Consider the following 21,241-nt stretch of genomic DNA (forward strand, 5'->3'; position numbering starts at 1 on the left):
TCAAAGCATCACTTTCTGTAAACCTCATAAATATTGTCCTGTCAGTATACAACAAATTATACTCATTGAACCTTTCAGTTCCACATATTAGCTACTGTCGATTATAGAGAGTATATGTCTGTATTGCACTCAGTATTGCCTTGGAAAAACATTTTTGAGAGAACAACTTCCCTTCTCCAAAGTATATTTAGCTGGACAAAAAAGCTTAAGACCATAATCTGCCAACTGTTGGCACCTCTTCATAACAGACTACTGTGATAGGTGCCAACTAAAGGGAGGTCTCTGTAGAAATGTTCATCTACCTTTTTGGAATTTTTTTTTGTTAATGTCAAATACATTTGTTGGAAAGTTGTTCTTGCCAACCCACAGATATGCATCCCATTATTGACCTGGAACAATGTGCATAAATCAGTGTTCATTATGACTCTTGATGCTATTCTTGGAGCATACTAAAATAGCCCAAAACCTCTCTTCTGAATTTGTACACAATGTGATTCTGTAAATTAATAGACTCTTCTAGTTTTTGGCATGTCATATTCATTTAATATTAAATGGTGGGACTGATAGACAGGCTGATTTAGGACTGACTTACAATTGCCCATGAGAAGTGTCATACTGTACGCTACAATGTATTACCTGTGTCAGAGTGTGACAAACTCTAAATCATTTATCATCAATGTTATAAGAATTTTGCTGAAGCAAAATCAGGAACATAACTTTTAGGGCTTATTTACACGGGCGTATATCGGCCAGGTTTTCATGCCCGGCCGATATATGCTGCCCCTCTGATGCATTGGCTTACAATGCATCAGTGCATAGCGGTGTATTTCCATGGCGTAAAAGCACCCAACAGGACGCTCTCGCGCTGGGGGCGGCAGCTGCATAGACTCCTATGGGTGCCTATGCTAGCTCCCGAAGTAGGGAGGTAGTTTAGCAGTGTGACTCCCTCACACTTCTCTTCTCCTCTCCACCCCTTGCCGCTGTTTGCAATGGGAGGGGGCGGGGAGGGGCGGGAGCTTAGCTCTGCCCCATCCCACCCACTCCCATTGCAAACAGACAGAGGGGAGGTGAGCCGGCGAGGGGGAGGGAAAGGGGAATGTCTGCCCAGGCCCTTCAGCATTGCGGTCTCGGCGATTATGCGCGTGCCCTTTGCTGTTCAGGCGTTTTTACAGTGCCGGCGGGCACACTTAAAGCACCTACAGCCATGTAAATGGGCTCTTACATAAACATTCCGATTTGCTGATATATTTATAATTGATAAGCATTAATATGAGCATTGGATTTTTTTTTGTTCCAGGTTCTTCACAGTATTGATGGCTGCATCCGGAATTTTAGAATGGTAGAAGGAGATACAAACTTTAATAGCCCTACGTCTAGCTTTAATGTCGGTTCATGTTTTGTTAATCCACAGAAAGGAACATATTTTGATGGATCAGGGTTTGCAAAGACAGGTAATTGTTTTTGATATATTATATTATTAAAAGGGTGACAGATAGTACACCAATAATAAATCAATTAAGGTCTGCAACTAGGAACCATTGTCAATTAACTTTTCACCTGGCCAGTGTGCTTGTGCATTTCTGCAGAATGCACACAGCCCAGTTTCCACTTCAGTGGCCTGACTTGGTATTGCAGGCAAAGTTCCCAATGAAGAGAGTATGAGGTGGCAGGGCTTAGACAACTGCGTGAGCAGAAGTGCTTTGCTGAACTCCACAAGTCCTACTCTTCAAACCTGACTATAATCCTGCCATCCTGCTTCTAAGAAGTGCATTGGAGCTGGAGAGAGACCTGCCTGTGGACGTCCACCATTGGTCCCAGGAATGTCTTTGCTATATGTGGAGCTGTAGAGATATTGAGCACTGAAGGGAGTGTGGCCTATCTGCACCTGGATCCAGGCTCCTGAGACTCCTGCTTAGCTTCCCGGTGCTCCTCTGGTGACACATCGGTGAGTGGAGAACCTTGGGGCTGTAATGAGACACCAGATATCTACTACTGATCTTCTCTGGACTTGCTATACGCAGTGGTTACACTGGAAGTGCAGCTATTACTGATTTCTCCCAGAACTACCTATCTAGTTGTGCTTAACAGCAACTAGCAAAGACACGGGTAGATCAAAGAAGGAAAAAGAAAAAGGAAGACAGTTTTCCCAGGACACTGCTAAACGCACCTCAGACACCAAATCTCTGCCCGATGACTTATTAGCACATTCTCCTGATACAAGTGGAACGTGTTCAATGTCTACTAGTGCACTACTGATGCAGGTCCACAACTAAGCAGCAAAGAAATTGGAACAGCTCTCAAGACCACAGGAATTACCTGAGGAAACCCCTCCAGAACCGTCTCTCTCTATTTTTGAGGGATCTATGAGTTCCCCTTAGCTACATTCTCAATGGTCACCACCATCTCCATCGAACATCAATCAAAGGTTTGCTGAAGTACTTACAGCTAGTAACATATGTCAGTCCATATTACTAACAAAATTGATGAGTTGAGGTGAAAGACTTTGAGCTGTTAAAACACGATATGCAACACGTGACCGCAGCAAAGGAACTGAAAAATGAATTTCAGTGGAGGAATTGGGCATTCAATGTCTAATGCCCAATTCCAGCTCAAGTAGCTGATCTGCAAAGACAAACAACATCTTTAAATGACCATGTTGATGATCTTGAAAACCTGCGGTTATGCAATAATATAAGAATTGTAAGGCTACCCGAGAAGTCAGAGGTTACTGGGGTTGTGGCTTTTCTGGAGAAATGGCTTAGAGAACTATTTCCTCCAGAGACTTTCTCACCTTTCTTCTGTATTGAACAGGCCCACCAGGTTCCCTCCAAACTGGTTCTTCCTTGCTGCCCCGCTCATTCATTATTGGCCAAGCTACTCCACTTTTGTGACAAAGGCTCCATCTGTCCACAAACACAGTTAAATGCACTGATAATAGGACATCAATAATTAATGTCTTGAAAAGCCCTTCAACCCCTTAGTGATCATCCCATAGATTTTTCATGTCCTGGTTTTGCTGGGCTTTAATCCCCAGGGCTGTAAAACATGCTTCCTCTGGGGATTAAAGCCCTGTTAGCTGGGGATGGAGGTAGCTGAAAACTTGGAGTTGTCATGGGGGGGGCGTGGGAAGCCCCCCCCCCCCCCATCCCCCAGTCAGGCGATCGCATTAAAGGCAATACAAAGTTAAAAAAGTTAAAGTTCCAGCTCCCCTCACAGATCGGGTCCATGAGGAGAGCTGAGAATACTCATCCCCATCCTTCGCAATGTCCTCCAGGACCTGACGCCAGCGTTTGCACATGCGCGACAGACGTCATTACGCGCATGCACAGTTCGCTGGGAGACCCAAAAAATGTAAAAGCTCTCTGCTTGTGGCTAGTATGAGTAGTTCAGAGCAGAGAGCTGTCATCGGGAGATATGTATGCAGTTCCCAGACACATGATTGCTTTTATCCAATGGATAACAGCGATCATGTAATAGTAAAAAAAAGTGTAGACAAAAAAGAAAAAAGTTTGCTTCGTCTCCCCTCATGGATCATATCTGTGAGGGGAGAAGAAATGAAGTGCCTGAGGACCTAAGGATTTATCCACGGACCTTACTCCAGGTTCTGCGCACGCGCCCGTCGCTACAGTGGTGGACGCATGCGCAAAAGCCACAGATTGCCAGGGTAATTTAAAATGTCCCCTCACCTGGCTACCATACGTAGTTGAGAGCTTGGAGATTTCACAAGGGGCCGCAGTATGCGGTCCTTGGCCATGTGATCACCTTTATCCAATGGAAAATGGCGATCACGTAAACGTTAACAGACAGTTGACGCTTGATGCTCCGTTTGGTTTTGGCCCTGTTGTGCATAAAGACAGAAGATTAAGGCCACAATGTGTATGTTTCTGTACACAGGATACGCAGTACACCCCTTGGTGAATTTGTTAAGGGGTCTAATTTTCAAAATGGGGCAATTTGTGGAATTTCTCCATCATTTTGGACGCTCAAGGGCTCTACAAGTGTGCTATAGGGCCTTAATCATCTTCAAACAAAATGTCTGTTCTGAAAGCCACCAGCTGCTCCTTTCGATTTGGGCCGCATTGTGCATACGGACATAATATTAAGGCTACAATGGGAATGTTTCTGAACACAGGACAAACAGGGGGATCCATTTTGGGGTGAAAATCCTCATTTTCATGTGCACTACAAAAAATACTGTGTTTAAATTGACATGTTTGCAAAAATATGAAATTTTATTTTTTCTCCTCTAAATTGCATTAATTCCTGAAAAGAAACGGTGGGGTCAAAATACTCATGACACCCCTCAGTGAATATATTAAGGGGTGTAGTTTTTAAAATGGGGTCATTTGTGGGTGTATCTATCATTCTGACACCTAAGAACCTTTGCAATCTTGGCTTGGTGCAAGAAAACAAAGTGTTCTCAAAATGTTTCAATGTTAAATTTGTACATCTCCTGAATGGTTAAAAAAATGAAAGTTTTTTAAATGTGCATCAAGAATCAAGTAAACTGATGGAAATATATATCTTATTAAAATTTGTACAGTATGTTTGCACATATTTAAGATATTGAAGCTGAAAATGTGAAAAAATAACATTTTTTTCAAAATGTTCCCAATATTGCCACTTTTAATAAAAATACACAAATTCTATCGGTCTATTTGTACCCCCTAAATGAAGTACAACATGTGATGATAAAATAATGTCAGAATTACTTGGATATGCAAAACCTGTACGGAGTTAGATTTCCAAAATTTGGCCTGGTCATGAGGGCACAAACAGGCTTTATCACTAAGCGGTTAATATTTTATATAAATAATATAATTCTTTGTATGTACATTTTTTTCGGGTTGAGTACAGAAGAGAAAAAGACAAGCAAAAAAAGAGATAAAGTTCATAATCCTAAAATGTACAACTGTTTTTAGGTGCAGTCGCCAGGATATGAAGCTTCTTTCTTCCTTGCTATATGGGTAGAGAAGTAATAGCTTTATTGAACTGCTGGAGCTGGTAACCCTTTAAATGCCGCTGTCAATTCTAACAATGGCATTTAAATTCCCTGAACAATGTTTAAGAGTCCCGTACAGCCCCCCCTCCCCCCCCCCCAATGAGATTGCAGGGAGCTGTGCGGGTGTCATGGCAGCCAGGGGCCTTCTGAAAGGCCCCAGGGCTGTCATGGCAGAATGCCTATCAATCCATCCCCGTGGGTTGGCTTGATCGACTGCCTGTCAGATTGCATTATGACGTAATGCTCTGGCGATACATCATACTGCAGGAGCGATTGAAGCATTGCAAGTTGTCTGCTTTGGGGACTAAAAAAAAAAAGTAAAAATAAGTTCAATAAAGTTTTACTAATTATTAAAAAAAAGTAATAAAAGTAAAAAAAAATAACCTTTTGCCATATTTATATTAAAAGAATCTAAATAATAAAACAAAAATGCATATTTGGTATTGCTCTGTCCAAAAAGGTAACACATTATTTACCCTGCACGGTGAATAGTACCATTGAAAAATACAACTCGTCCCACAAAAAACAAACCACGTCGATGGATAAATAAAGAAGTTATGATTTTTTACAAGGGGGGAGGAATAAACGAAAATGGAAAAGCGAAAAATGCTTTATCACTAAGGGGTTAAGAATATGACCTGATTTTTCTGCCTAAGGCCTTAGTCAGACGGGCGTTTTTTCGCGCGATTTGCGGATCGCATGACGGATGCGCATCCGCAAATCGCGTGACCGGTGCGCGCAAGTCGCCCGCAAATCGCCCGAAAATCTGCTCCTAGCCGCGTTTCATTAGAAACGGGCCGGAGCTGTCCAGCGCATTGCATTCAATGGAGACGGCAATAGAGCCGCCTCCATTTAAAGCAATGCGCTGCGGGCGAGCCCAGGATGAATTGACGGTAAGGGCTTAAATATATAAGCCCTTCCCTGCAATTCACCCTAAAATGTGTTAAAATAAAAAAATATATATATACTCACCTTCTCCCGGCAGCCGGAGCTCCGCGCGGCCGTCCTGCAGTGGGTGTGAAGGGGGTGTGAGTCAGACCTGCCCCCTGATTGGCTCAGCGCTGAGCCAATCAGAGGCATGCCTCACTCACACCCATTCATGAATTCATGAATGGATGTGAGTCAGACCTGCCCCTGATTGGCTCAGCGCTGAGAGGCAGCAGTCACTCACCCATTCATGAATGGGTGTGTGAGTGAAACCGGCCTCTGATTGGTCAGGGCTGTGACCAATCAGAGGCAGATCATTCAGCAGGCGGGGATTTTAAAGCCCCGCCGGCTGAATAGTGCCGAGAAGCAGTTTAGGAGAACTGACAGCGGCCGCGGCTGGACTCCGGCTGCAGCGGAAAGGTGAGTATACAATTTTTTTTTATTTTAACACATTTTAGGATGAATTGCAGGGAAGGGCTTATATATTTAACCCCTTCCCGACAATTCACCCCGCGTACGCCGGCAGCCCATTGCTTTCAATGGAGCGGCTGTATTGCCGCTCCATTGAATTCAATGGGCAAACATCGTTCTTCTCTGCCACAGCTGTTACAGCTGTGGCAGAGAAGAATGATTTGTCTTCTATATGTTCTCAATGGGGTCGGCGCTGCTGCCGCCGGCCCCATTGAGCGCATATACAGAAGAGAACAGGAATCGCAGATCGCAGATAGGTGCGATCTGCGATTTTTTTGTTCTATAATTTATCGGACGAGCGCATAAAAAGCGCTCATGTGTCCGATACCATTGCAAAGCAATGGTTTTATAAAATCGCCGGACGCATGCGCAAATCGCGGCTAAAAACGCCCGTCTGACTAAGGCCTAATAGTGTTATTTATCATTACTTTAAAGCATTGTGCCTCTTGCACATTTATGTTGTATGTTGCATTTGTGTATTTCAGTTGGCACTTTTAAAGTAGGTACAGATCTGTTAATAGAATTAGAGTTCCGTACAACAAGGCCTAATGGAGTTCTTATTGGGATAAGTGGCAAAAAGATGGATGGACTGGGCATTGAACTGGTGGATGGCAAAGTAAGTGACTTCGTTATTTGCTCACACATGCGTATAGCTATAATGTATCATCCTGGACTTAGATCTAATTCTATTATTGAATACACTCTTTGTACAGTGTAGGAATATTTCCTTCCTGGGTTGTAAATGGATTCCAATAGGGTTTTTCGATATACAGCATTAATTTTCCAGAAGAACATATTGTCTTTTTTTTCCATTCACAACACGACTAGGATAGGTAGTGTTTTGTTCTAACAGACGCCAGGAATAGAGAAATATATAAGCTCTTTGTTTTTAGCTACATTCTTCTCTAACATATAAAACATACTTTTCCCGTAGCTTCTTTTCCATGCTGATAATGGAGCTGGCCGCTTCACAGCAGTTTATGAATCTGAGCTTCCAGGTAACTTGTGTGATGGACAGTGGCACAAAGTGATGGCAAATAAGATAAAACATCGTTTAGAGATGATTGTTGATGACAACAAAGTAGAAGCTACAAGTCCAAATGCTGCATCCACATCAGCAGACACCAATGATCCAGTCTTTGTAGGAGGATATCCCGGTAAGTGCTGTTAACACAGATATTAACAGGCTATGCATAAACCAAGATGCCTCAAAGTCAATATATAAAAAAATAGAATCATAATTTATTGTTACCAACTTTTGTTTTTGCATTGGGCAAATGATAAAAGATCACTGGGGTTTCTGCAGAGCCTAGCCAGGCAACCAGTGAGTTGAGATCAACTGATGGGTTTATGTAAGACATTACTGGTCGAGTCAGGACTAGAGATGAGCGAGCGTACTCGCTAAGGCAAACTACTTGAGCGAGTAGTGCCTTATGCGAGTACCTGCCCGCTCGTCTCTAAAGATTCGGGTGCCGGCGGGGGTGAGCGCTGAGTTGCGGGAGTGAGCAGGGATGAGCGGGGGGGGAGAGAGAGTGAGAGAGAGATTCCCCCCCCCCCCCCCATTCCTCCCCGCTCTCCCCCGCTGCTCGCCGCCCCTCGCCGGCACCCGAATCTTTAGAGACGAGCCGGCAGGTACACGCATAAGGCACTACTCGCTCGAGTAGTTTGCCTTAGCGAGTACGCTCGCTCATCTCTAGTCAGGACCTGTCAGAAACTTGAGGATACTTCATTTCACAGTCCGTCATCAGAATCTTCCATTAACTACAATGGTGCTGTAATGTGCATACAGCCTAGCAAAAGGCTGAGATCTAAATATCTACGAGTCGAGAATCAAATCAGAACCCATGCTGCCCTTTTACTTTATTGATCAAGTACCTGTTAGAACATATTTAAAGGTGACCCTTCCCTTTAAACCTCCCTTTCTAAAACTATTGATTGTTAGATTTGTGTTGCATGAAATGTGTCATTTTCTAACTTGTTTATTTAGTTTACCAACCTAAGTGTATATTGTAGTGATATGCAAAGAATACACACATTGACATTTATCTCTTGAAGATATAACTTTCTCTCCATATGACAGAAAGTTATATGTTAGATTCCTTAACTTTTCAAGAAAATTGTCTTCCTGCTTTATGACTTAAAGGACCACTCTAGCGAAAACACATTTTTTCATTGCCTGTCACATTCTAGAGGTCTCATCTGTGTATTGCAGCCACTTTCATGCAGAAGGCCTCCCATATGATGTTTTTTAGGCCCCATCTTGATGGTGAGATTATTTTGGTCTCATATTCGCATAAATCCCATTATACATCAGCACAGCATTATATACCAGCTATACTATTTCTGGCTGTTGTTTGGACAGGAGGCTGAGCTGTGATCTCCTCTACTGTATCTGTGTGACTGGAGCTGTGTGATTATCATAAGTAACTGTGATAGAAGAATCTGTGTTCCCCTCTAGGCAGTTTATGTGATAGGGTCCATGTAACAGCATCACACAAGCTGAGAAATTGATTAGTTTCAGACAGCATAACCCCAAGTAGATCTGAGCTGGTCAGAACTGAGATCACATGACCATCTGAGCAGAAAAAGGCCAGGAGTTTCAGATAGAAAGAAATGACTAACTAAAGGTAATGATATCACACGTACATGTACTGGGGAATAGCGACATAATGCATAAAAAAAATTCACTAGCATGGCCATTTAAAGGGGTTGTCCCGCGAAAGCAAGTGGGGGTATACACTTCTGTATGGCCATATTAATGCACTTTGTAATGTACATCGTGCATTAATTATGAGCCATACAGAAGTTATTCACTTACCTGTTCCGTTGCTAGCGTCCCCATCTCCATGGTGCCGTCTAATTTTCAGCGTCTAATCGCCCGATTAGACGCGCTTGCGCAGTCCGGTCTTCTCCGTTTTGAATGGGGCTGCTCGTGCTGGAGAGCTGCCCTCGTAGCTCCGCCCCGTCACGTGTGCCGATTCCAGCCAATCAGGAGGCTGGAATCGGCAATGGACCGCACAGAAGCCCTGCGGTCCACCGAGGGTGAAGATCCCGGCGGCCATCTTCGCAAGGTAAGTAAGAAGTCACCGGAGCACGGGGATTCGGGTAAGTACTGTGCGTTTTTTTTTTAAGCCCCTGCATCGGGTTTGTCTCGCGCCGAACGGGGGGGGGGGGCTGTTGAAAAAAAAAAAAAAACGTTTCGGCGCGGGACAACCCCTTTAAGTAACCTCAATAGTATAATGATGACATATCATAAAAAGCTAAATTGAATTAACAAGGGTAACATAAGCTTCTGTTTTTAAGAGCTGTATTTTATTGGAAAGCTTCAGATTAACAAAAACTACATTGTTGAACAAATGAATAACATTTATAATAGTATGGAAGGGAAGGAAAGGCATAGAGTCATTGTGTAAGTACAGTGATGGGAATGTACAATAAAAGGACTTTCAGATTGATTACCAGTAATGATGTCTCTATTGTCATGTAAAAGTAAGGATGGAAATACAGAGTCCCTGGGGAAAAATTCTTGTTCTACCCGCTAAAACCTCATGCACACGGCAGGTCCGGATTCCGCCTCCAGAACCCCACATGAAATCCGGCCCTGAGTGCAACTAGTGACCCTGCATACCTGTTTGTGCAAACAGCCTTCTTCACCGGCGTCCACATGGACCTGCCCTCTTCCGGCTTCTCTGTACCACAGATGGTCAGCACGGCTTGCAATCAGACATGCGCAGTACAGATTTATTTCTTTTACACTCCTGCTTTTCCTGTGGAATCCACGATCCATCCACAATGTCAACTGCTGACGGGCAGCAGGTCGAACAGCTTCCATTAAATGGAGCATGCTGCAATTTTTCATCCACGAGCTGAAACTGCAATTGATTTCCGCTCATTTTTCCATAGGATTATATGGAGGTTTATTGCTGCAGAACCCAGAGGTGGGAGCCCGCTCTGGATTCCGCAGCAAAAATCCACCCGTGTGCATGAGGCTTAATGCTGTGTTTACACTTGTGTCTTATCATCCGTTATTACCTGAACCATGACAGTTGGATCTCATTGACTTATGATTATTCTATTAGAATTGCACACAGCAATTTGTATGCAAGGAACTCCTACTTATTTGCCTGCATAGTACCTCTACTGTAACCTAGTATGGGGATAGATACAATGCCTCTGTAACACAACATTTAATGGTACGTAAAAAGTTTTGTTTCTCATAGAGTCATACAGAACCTCATAAAAATTCTCTCTATGGAAACAGAGGCTAGTGGAGGTACAGAAAGGCCACATAGACTTCTATGGGTATTATATAATGGCTCCTTACAAATTGGAGCTTGCACAGACCTTTAAAGGGCCTGTGTCAGCACCTTTGTGCAAATATATTAAACTAGCTGATATACCCGGCTTCGCCCGAGTTAATTTGGTACTGGTGTTTATCTGGTGTTCACACGGAAAATCTTATAAAGTCGTGCTTACTTTAGAGATACTGAGGAAAAACATATGTTCACCATTTTGCATAGTTCTCTGCGTTACCCAGGAAACACCACGTGGAGGTAACCATGCGACATTTCCTTTATATAAAATGACATCAGGAAGTGAGAGAATTAGATTACGTACATAAAAATTTTGATGCCAATTCTTTTGCGCTAGAATTGAATAATCGAGTTGGGACCTATGAACTTTTCCTATTTATGACATAATCAATGCTCGTGCCAAATTTCACGTTTCTATGACAAAGGAAAGTGAGAGAATTAGATTCAGTACGTAAAATTAGGAGGCTAATTCTTTTGCGCATAGAATTGAATAATCGAATTGGGACCCATTAACTTTTCATATTTATCTTCAAAGTATTTTTATTGCTTTTTTGTTAACATCACTTATACAATTCTTTCAACTGACTTGGATACCGCTATGAAAATACAACTTATGAAGATTAAACTGTAATATATCTGTCTGCTTCAAATAATAAACTTTCTATAACATCCAATTTCTTTCGTCTGCTGTAACTTGCAGTTAACTTTTGCAATAGGGGACGGGGTTAGTGAGGTAGGAGGGAGAGGGGAAGACAAACGGGGGGGGGGGGGCAGGGTTAGTGCCAGGGCACTAGGTTGTGTACGTTGTTTTGTCGTAGGTACTCATGATTTATCCTTGTCACTCACATGAACCGGTATTTAACCACCTCAGGAATCTAGGGGTGTTGCGTATATCTATCCAAGCTGCCCACATTCGGTAGAACTGGTCATATCCTGTCACCTCCTCCGCCAGCCTAAGTCTCTCCATGCGTTCTATCTCATCTATCGCCCCCACCCAAGCGCTTCTGGGTATACCTGAACTCTGTTTCCAGAATCTCGGTATCACTTGCCTTGTAGCCATGATGAAGAATCTCAATAAACCTTTTTGGAGTGATGGAGCGTCACCTGATGAAATGGATAGGAGCGCCAGCTCAGGTGTTAATGTGAGTGGTTCTCTGCTTACTGCTACGAACAGGCGCTCCATGTCCTGCCAAATGGGTGCCACCATAGGGCACTCCCACCAGATGTGTAGCATTGAGCCCGCTCCTGCCCGGCAACGCCAGCATACGTTCGGGGATGAGGGGAACAATGCGTGTAGCTTCTCTGGAGTCATGTACCATCGTGATATGATCTTAAAATTTAGCTCTTGAAGCCTACTGGAGACAGACATTTTATGTGTGTGTTGGAATGCCCTACTCCAGAGCTCCTCGGGGACCGGCCTGCCCAGCGTCTCCTCCCAGGCTCTTATCCACCTGGGTTGATGACTTCCCAGGTTCTCGTCCAGTAACTGATTGTACAGTATTGAGACTGTGTGTCTAGGGGTTTCCGTGTCACAGCATAGCTTCTCGAAGGGAGTATAGCTCGTGTTCCATCCCGAGCTCGGTTTAATCTTTATTAGGTAGCTACGTATTTGAAGGTATTGCATCCATGAGCCCGGGGGGACCCCCCGTGATCCTCCCATGGACCCCAGGTCTCGCATGCCTCCAGGCTCTACCACTTCTCCCACCCTAGCCTCACTTTCTACTGGTATGAACCCCAGTCTACGCGTTGATAGTGTCGCCGGGATTTGAGGGTTCCCAACTAATGGTGTGAGAGGCCCCGGAACCCCCATCCTGCATCCTCCCCTCCATGCTCCCAGCATTGTTCGTATCATACTTGATGTGTCTGCCTTCTCCCAATTAGTATTCCCTGGAATCCAGAAAACCCCCCTTATCTCAACGACATTGTTTTCAGTCTCTATCTGCACCCAGAGTTTGTCTGTCTTGTGGTGGAATAAATCTAGGATTAAGGTGCCTATGGTCGCTTTATGGTATAAGCGCAAGTCTGGGAGTCCCACCCCCCCTTTTCCCTTCTGTTTTGTGAGACTCTTGTAGCTGAGTCTTTTGGACCCTGCCTTCCATATGAACCTGAGCAGTTGACTTCTCAGGCTGTTGAAGAAGCTACTCGGGGGGTTACATGGTGCAGTTTGGAAGATGTATAGTAATCTTGGAAGGATATCCATCTTGATTGTGTTCATTCTGCCAAACCATGATAAAGGGGCACCCGTCCATCTCTCCAGATCCCCTTTTAGGGTTGTTAGAATAGATTTATAGTTAAGCTCATATATCTGGGATAGGTCTGATGGGATATGGACCCCCAGGTATTTGAATGACTTGTATTTCCAGAGGAATGGGAAACCCGCTGCTAGGTCATCGGCCTCCCTTCTGGGAATCGTTATGTTGAGTATCACTGACTTCTGAGCATTGATTTTATAGTTACTGAGTTTGCCAAATATTGTAAATTCCTGCATGATGTTTGGAAGGCCTATTCGGGGTTCAGCCGCGTAGATTAGGAGATCGTCCGCGAAGAGTGAGGTTTTGTGTTCTTCCCCTCCCACCCTTATTCCTTTAATCGAGGGATTGCTCCTGATGGCATTAGCTAGTGTTTCCATCACTAGTATATAAAGGGTAGGGGACAGGGGGCACCCCTGGCGCGTACCGTTCTTGATCTCAAAGGGGTCAGATAGGTTACCATTGACCCTGACCTGTGCCGAGGGGCCTCTATATAGTGCCATAATCCAAGCTAATGTCCTGGGTCCCATTCCAACTTTCTGAAGTGTCGCCTCTAAGAATCTCCAGTTCACCCTGTCAAACGCTTTTTCTGCGTCGACAGAGAGCAAACATAGCGGTGTCTTCCTTCTCTTTGCCCAATCTATCAGGGACAAGGTCCTAACGGCGTTGTCTCTTGCCTCCCTTCCCGGTACGAAGCCAACCTGATCCCCGTGTATAAGTCGGGGTATCAGGGTGCTCAGCCTGTTAGCTATGAGTTTGGAGAAGACTTTTAAGTCGCAGTTTATGAGCGATATTGGGCGGTAGTTGCCACACGCTAGTGGGTCTTTTCCCGGTTTGGGGATTAAAACTATGTGTGCTTGCAGGGCCTGTGGAGGGAAGGGGCAGCCTCGAGACACCGCGTTGAAGGTCCTCAAGATCATGTCCGAGACCAAGCTCCCACATACCTTATAGAATCCTGGGGAGAACCCGTCCGGACCTGGGCTCTTCCCCTTTTTGATTCCTTTCAGTACCCGAGTGAGCTCTTCCTCCTCAAAATCTACCTCCATGGCCTGGGACTCCTCCGTAGAAAGGTGTCTCGTTACATGGAACCCTAGGTACTCCTCTATCTTTTGTTTATGTTGGATGTCTGGTGCCCTCTGTGCTTCGGGGATGTTATACAGTGTGGAGTAAAATAGACGGAATTCTTCCATTATTTCCTGTGGGGAATGGACTCGTTTCCCTGATGAGGAATTGATGGAATGTATGTGTGGAGGGGCCGATCTAGGGTGTAACGCTCTAGCCAACCATCTGCCACTTTTATCACCATATTCATAGTAGCCGGCTTTGATTTTATCTCTTCTAGCTAGGGCTTTTTGATCCAAGATGTCTAAAATTTTGTGCCGGAGTTCTGATATTTCTGTTTGTAGGGCCGGGGTTGCTTGGGACTTATTTGACGTTTCCTTAGCATTTAAGTCCTTTATTAGCTGGGTCAGTCTTGCTGTCTGGTCTTTTTTGATTCTCGCTCCATGAGAAATGAACACCCCTCTCAATACGCATTTCAAAGTTTCCCATTTTATCGGGGCGGATGTGGTGTCGTTGGCATGGTCTATCTTGAAATTTTCTATTGTTTGTTTTATTTCGTTTAGGCAGGCCGTGTCTTTAAGCAAATGATCGTTAAGGCGCCATGTGGGTAGCTTCTTTTCTATACCCCCAGGACCCATGGATGCAAACACTGGGGAGTGATCTGACCATAGAGCTATGTCTAAGGAACACTGAGGATCCCCGTCGAGCAAGCTATGTGATACAAATATGTAATCAATTCTACTATAAGAATTATGTGCCACGGAATGGAAACTGTAATCGCGCTTACCCGGGTGGAGAGTGCGCCACAGGTCAATCAGGTTCATACTCGCTAACGTTTTCTGAACCCTACGGATGGCTGGTCTGGTGAGTGCCGAGCGTCCCGTGGAGGAGTCTAGTCGGGGGTCCATGCACATGTTGAAATCGCCTCCCAGTATAATCTGGGTCCCCTCTGCAAAGTCCACCAGTCCCCGAAGAGCTCTGGAGGCAAAAGCCACCTGTCCTTGATTAGGAAAATAAAAGTTAGCAATTGTGAGGATCCTGTTATCGATTGATATTTTAAGAAATATATATCTCCCATCTGTTCCTATCTCTTGAGACAGGATGACAGGTGTTATGGATTTGTGAAATGCTATGGAGACTCCACAGGTTTTATTCTCCGGGTGTGTGGCATGAACCCATAAGGGGTAGAATTTGTTTTTCCCACATTCCGGAGTTCCAGAACGTGGGAAGTGTGTTTCTTGCAGCATGGCTATCGTGACCCGTTTCCTGTGGAGCCTATACAGCACCTGGTTCCTTTTGTTAGGACTGTTGAGCCCCTTTGTGTTAAAGGAGCATACGTTTATTCTCTCCATCCTGTCATGTGGGGAGGTGGTATTGTGGGTCGGCGAGTACCCCTGGTTGGGATCTTCTTCTTTCGGGACACAACCTAGATTGGGGGGAAGGAAGGGTCAAACACGAGGGTAAAGGGGAGGGGGAAAATAAGGGGAACATATATCCACTTATAACATTTTGAAATCTGGTCATTTCTGGCATAACGTGTGGTTCTAAACTAACTCTCAACATTCGACTAACGTCTTTGCAGCAACGCATTGCTGCGGTCCCTAGCGGGGGAGCGACTGAGTCCGGTCGGGTCTGGGTCCGGGCCTCGTCCACCCTCCCCACGGCGGCTGAAAAACATTGTGTAGGGCATCCAATCCTATAAATCACTTAGGTAGCATGAGGATAAAAGATAGAAGAAGAGGGGGGGGAAGAGAAGAAGAGGGGGGGGGAGGGGGAAACACCAGAGATATAGATGAGAGGGGCGAGTCAAGAGCAGAGAGAGGGGCGGGGCGGGCCCCCCCGCTTTGTCAGTTGGAATCTGCAGCCGGTCCCGGAGACACGGAAGGCGACGCAGCGTAGATTTCGGGAGTACAATGTCCGTGTTTTGTCGGGGACACCTTGCTCTTAGAGGACCTTCTATTCCCGTAGTGAATCTCTTGGTCTTTGGGTCCGAGCTGAAGTCTTTTAAATTATCTTATGATTGAGTCCATCATAGGATAGCGAGTCGGTGATTCTCTGCTTTCCTTTGGGTTGTTTCGTGTCCTCTTTGCTTTCTCTAGTCGGGGAGTATCCTGTTTGGGGTACTTTATCTGTGGGCTCTTGGTTGTTGGTCTCTATCGGTCTCACTTGGTCTTCTGCGGTAAGTGTCCACCACTTGCCACTGCCCCTTAGGTGGGGTAGTTGTGGGGTGACTCGTTTTCTGCCATTCCGGAAGTGTGACCATTGGCAGTTTGAGGACCGTGAGGAATTTAGGGAGGTCTCCAAGAGATCTGAAGGTGGCTGTCTCGCTTCCTCTTCCAGCGACTAGTTGGAACGGATATCCCCAGCGGTAGGGAATCTCCCTCTCTTTTAGGAGTGCGAGTAATGGTCTAAGGGCTCTGCGTTGCTGTAACGTTTTCCTGGAAAGGTCGGGAAGAAACAGCAGATTTCTACCCCGGAATTTGATCGGTCCATTGTTTCTGATCTGGCGCAATATCTCCTCTTTCTCTTTGAAGAAATGGATTCGGCAAATCACGTCTCGTGGCTTCCCTGGGTCTATGGATTTTGGGCCCAAGGCCCTGTGGATCCTGTCAATTTCTATTATATCGTTCGGGGGTCTACTAAGGAGTTCACCGAAGCATTTGGTGGCCCAGTTCTCAAGGTGTTTATTTTCAATTTCTTCACTTAAACCTCGGATTCTAATATTATTCCGTCTGTGACGGTTCTCAATATCGTCTAGCTGGGTAGCTAGCTCTGCAATTTGGTTGGCGTGTTCGCTTAAAATATCGTGGTGTTCATTTATATATTGAAACATTTGTTCTTGTGTTTCTTCCGTTTCCTGCAGGCGGTGACCCATATGCTGAATTTCTTTCTGCAGGGATTCCAGCGCGGTCCTTTGTGAGGAAGCGAACTGTGCAAAGTGATTGTCTAGGTCCGCCTTGGTGGGGATTGATCTGAGGTGTTCCTTCCAGTCCCATTCATCTGTGGTGTTTTCTTTAGTTTGTTTGGGATTTCTCTTCTCTGCCTGGTCTTGGTTCATAATTGGAGTCTGTGTGTCTGTTTTCTGTGTGCTTTGCGGGTTCTTAGCATCAGTTGGAAGTTTGGCATAGCTGTGTTTATCCTTGTCTATGTTGCGCCTGCTTGGTTGCGGTGGGCTGTTGCTCTTTTCTGCCCCCCTTGATGGGCCCCTGGCTGGGGAGTCTGGCTGCCTCATTGGGCTTTGTGTGGTGGCCTGGGGACTTAGCATGTCCTTATTCTCTCCCCTTCCAGGGGGTATGGGTGAGGGTCCAGGTGTGGTTGCCCACTCCTCCCCCCCCCTCCCAGGTATGGTCCCTGGGTGAGGGTGACCTTTCTGTGCTCCCCCCTGCACTGTGGGGTCTTGGGCTGGCCCTTCTGGTGATGGGGGGGCTAATGTGCGATCCCTCCCCAGTGCCTGGGCTGTTCACTGTCCCCCACCGTGACTCCCTGGCTCCCGCCGCGTCTCTCCGCACCCGCAGGCCTCCGTGCACCTCCACTTCCGGTTCGGAGGTCATGGAAGATGGCCGCCGGACCCTGACTTCCGGCGCGGCTCTCCGCTCTCCCGGCTTCGGCGTCGGCTCCCGGCTCCTCTCCACCGCTGGTAAGTGGATCTCTGGACGTGGGCGGAGGTCTGGAGTCACCGCCGGGGGGGTCCCCGGTACTGCCTGTGTACCCGGCGCGCGGGATGTTCGCGCGCATTCTTCCGGCGCCATCTTGCCTTCCTCCGTTCCCACCGCTCGGTCCGCTGTACCTTGTGGGCTCGTGGGATCTTCTCCTCTTGATGGGGAGCCGTCTTCTACGTCCTGTCCTGCCGCATCTTCTGTTCGGCGTCTTCTCCCCCTCTCCTCCGCTGCTCCCTCTGGGTCTTTTGGGATCGCTCCCTCTTCTCTCGTCATGCGGCGCTCGCCGCCGGCGGTCATGTAACGGTCCAGGGGCCCGGAGTCTTCCTCCCTGGACCTGTTAGTGTTGGTTCCCCCTCTTCTCCTTCCCATGGCTGCGTTTGGGGAGTCTTCAGGTGGTTGGATGCCTCTTTTTCTGGCTTTATTTGCCGCGGGGAAGACGGAGCGCAGGCACCTCACGTCTTAACCCTCCATCGGTCAGGCCACGCCCCCCAACTTTTCATATTTATGACATAATCAATGCTCGTGCTAAATTTCATGTTTCTATCACATTGGGAAGTGAGAGATTTTGATTATGTACGTAAAATTTGGACGCTAATTCTTTTGCGCATAGAATTGAATAATGGAGTTGGGACCCATTAGCTTTTCCTATTTATGACATAATCAATGCTCGTGCCAAGTTTCCCGTTTCTATGACACCGGAAAGTGAGAAAATTACATTCCGCACGTAAAATTTGGACGCTAATTCTTTTGCGCATAGAATTGAATAATGGAGTTGGGACCCATTAGCTTTTCCTATTTATGACATAATCAATGCTCGTGCCAAATTTCATGTTTCTATCACATTGGGAAGTGAGAGATTTTGATTATGTACGTAAAATTTGGATGCTAATTCTTTTGCGCATAGAATTGAATAATGGAGTTGGGACCCATTAGCTTTTCCTATTTATGACATAATCAATGCTCGTGCCAAACTTCCCGTTTCTATGACACCGGAAAGTGAGAAAATTACATTCCGCACGTAAAATTTGGACGCTAATTCTTTTGAGCATAGAATTGAATAATGGAGTTGGGACCCATTAGCTTTTCCTATCTATGACATAATCAATGCTCGTGCCAAATTTCACGTTTCTATAACACCGGAAAGTGAGAAAATTACATTCCGTACGTAAAATTTGGACGCTAATTCTTTTGCGCACAGAATTGAATAATCAAGTTGGGACCCATTAGCTTTTCCTATTTATGACATAATCAATGCTCCTGCCAAATTTCGAGTTTCTATGACATTGGGAAGTGAGAGATTTAGATTATGTACGTTAAATTCCCTTGCGCTAGAATTAAATAATCGAGTTGGGACCCAATTACTTTTCCGATTTTGGCTATGCTCGTGCCAAAATTCATGTTTCTACGACATCAGGAAGTTGGAGAACTTTTGGCGAGTTAGTCAGTCAGTGAGTGAGTCAGTCACCATATATAGATTATGGTGTTCAAAGGTGAGGAAATGAGGAGTTTCTCCCCCCTGCTTCCCGTTTCCTGCACTTTGTCCCTGTGAACTTGGCCCGTGCACACAGAGTGACACTTCCCAGGCGACTCTGCACGCGATCTCCCATTCATCTCTATGGGAGAGTGTGACCACACATCCATCTGAAAAGAGTCACTCTTTGTGGAACACCAAGTTCACAGGGACATAGTGAAGGAACGGGGAAGCAGGGGAGTAGAAAATATACCTCCTCTAATTCCCCATTTCCTCAGCTTCTGAGCATTATATGTAGTTTGTGGTGCTCAAAAGGTGCTGACACAGCCCCTTTAAAGGTCTGTGCAAGCTCCAAGTTGTAGGGAGCCATTATATAATACGCATAGAAATCTATGCAGCCTTTCTGTACTCCCACATGCCTCTGTTTTTATACAGAGAATATTTTTATGAGGTTCTATATGAATCCATGAAAATAATTGCATGCATGAAGCCTTAAGATAGTATGAACAGAACCATAGTGATCACCTGTAACAAAATGCTTTACTTTTATGGCTGAGTAGTATCAGGAAGAGCGAGCCTCATATGGTGCAGAGTGTAAAGACAGCAGAAATGCAGTCCTAAGTTCTCGCGACCTGAAGGTTGTGAGTTCAATCACCACATGGTTCAGGTAGCCAGCTCAAGGTTGACTCAGCCTTCCATCCTTCAGAGGTAGGTAAAATGAGTACCCAGCTTGCTGGGGGGCAAAAGACGACTGGGGAAGGCAATGACAAACCACCCTGCAAATCAGTCTGCCTAGAAAACATCACAATGTGATGTCACCCTAGCAGTTAGTCATGACTTTGTGCTTGCACCGGGCGACTTTACCTATTACAAGGAAGATAACAACACTGAGTAACTGATCTTCATTTTAAAACCAATGTCTCCAGGAAGATTTAGTTGGAAGAATAAGCAACATAAGAGAAAGTTCACAACTCATGCCTTTGCAATCATCTTTCTGTCTTGTTCTTTTACAATGTAGTATGATCAGATTTTAATGAAGGACATGCAGTAACGTGGCTTATCGGACGTTTAAGAGCCTCACATCTCCAATTTGCTCATGTCTAATAAAGGTTTTTAAATATAATGGATAACCATGTAAATGTATATAAAGTATTATTATCTTTTAGTGGTTTGCATGAACTTGATACATTGCTGTCAGACAGGGCTTATTAATTTTTAACTCTTTTTCTGTTCTCTTGATCACTGCTACATTTCTTTCAAATGTTAAAGCCACGTAAAGTATAATGTATTCACTGGATTTTTATTTCGATTTTATCTGTTGCATAAAAAAAGAATTAACAGTACAGGAATGAGCCTTTACTAATTAGCCCTCTCTCTTGTGCCTGCAGAGGATGTGAAGCAGTTTGGCCTGACCACTCAAGTGAGCTTTAAAGGGTGCATTAGAGATCTCAAACTTGCCAAAGGTACCGCCAAACCACAAGAGATCAACTTCAGCAAGTCACTGGAAATAAAAGGAGTGCAGCCATTTTCATGCCCATGATCTCAGTGCTATCACAGAGACCAACAACTACAACAGTTCCGTGTTATGATGTGTGTTTGTACGCATAGTAACATTTTTTGAACTTCAAAAGGTGCCATATCTTATATTTTCAATGTAGTTCAAGAACTAATTATTCTCCCCATATGTTAAATAAAAAGCATTTCTTTAAAATATATGTCTACTACTTATTTGTATGTCTGTGTTTAGCTGTGTATTCTAGAGCGGAACAGAGGCATCAAAGTATTACTGCTACAAACAGTCCATTTGAGGAATGGTATAATGGTTGTAGAACTTGAGATAGGTAATCTACTAGAGGATCAGGGAAAAGTACATGTGGCATATTATGGCCAATGCTACATGTCTGTCAGATAACCCTTTTCAGGGATAGCAACCACTTTTAGCTATTGCACTTGTTGCACTGCCGTGCCTTCTTCATTTTTAACAGTAGTCCTCGACTTTATATTAGAGTGCATTTTAGCTCACAGAGTCAACGGTGCTGGTTAAGAGTCACAAGTCTCTGTACCAGGCGATTCCCTAGATCTAGTGG

The 21,241-nt window shown here is 45.0% G+C and overlaps 1 protein-coding gene across 7 annotated transcripts in view; it reads left to right on the forward strand.

The window, feature by feature from the left end:
• LAMA2 (laminin subunit alpha 2) overlaps positions 1 to 20,865 on the forward strand; it is an 834,596-nt gene extending 813,731 nt beyond the window's left edge. For all 7 annotated transcript variants that reach the window (XM_066605535.1, XM_066605537.1, XM_066605536.1 and 4 more), the window contains 4 exons: positions 1,298 to 1,451; positions 6,886 to 7,016; positions 7,335 to 7,557; positions 20,543 to 20,865. In XM_066605535.1, the coding sequence (XP_066461632.1) occupies positions 1,298 to 1,451; positions 6,886 to 7,016; positions 7,335 to 7,557; positions 20,543 to 20,694 (660 nt within the window). In that variant the 3' untranslated portion in view covers positions 20,695 to 20,865. The remainder of the gene's footprint in view (positions 1 to 1,297; positions 1,452 to 6,885; positions 7,017 to 7,334; positions 7,558 to 20,542) is intronic.
• The last annotated feature ends 376 nt before the right edge of the window (positions 20,866 to 21,241 follow it).

Source organism: Eleutherodactylus coqui, chromosome 1 (genome assembly GCF_035609145.1).
Source record: "Eleutherodactylus coqui strain aEleCoq1 chromosome 1, aEleCoq1.hap1, whole genome shotgun sequence".
Lineage (NCBI taxonomy): Eukaryota > Metazoa > Chordata > Amphibia > Anura > Eleutherodactylidae > Eleutherodactylus > Eleutherodactylus coqui.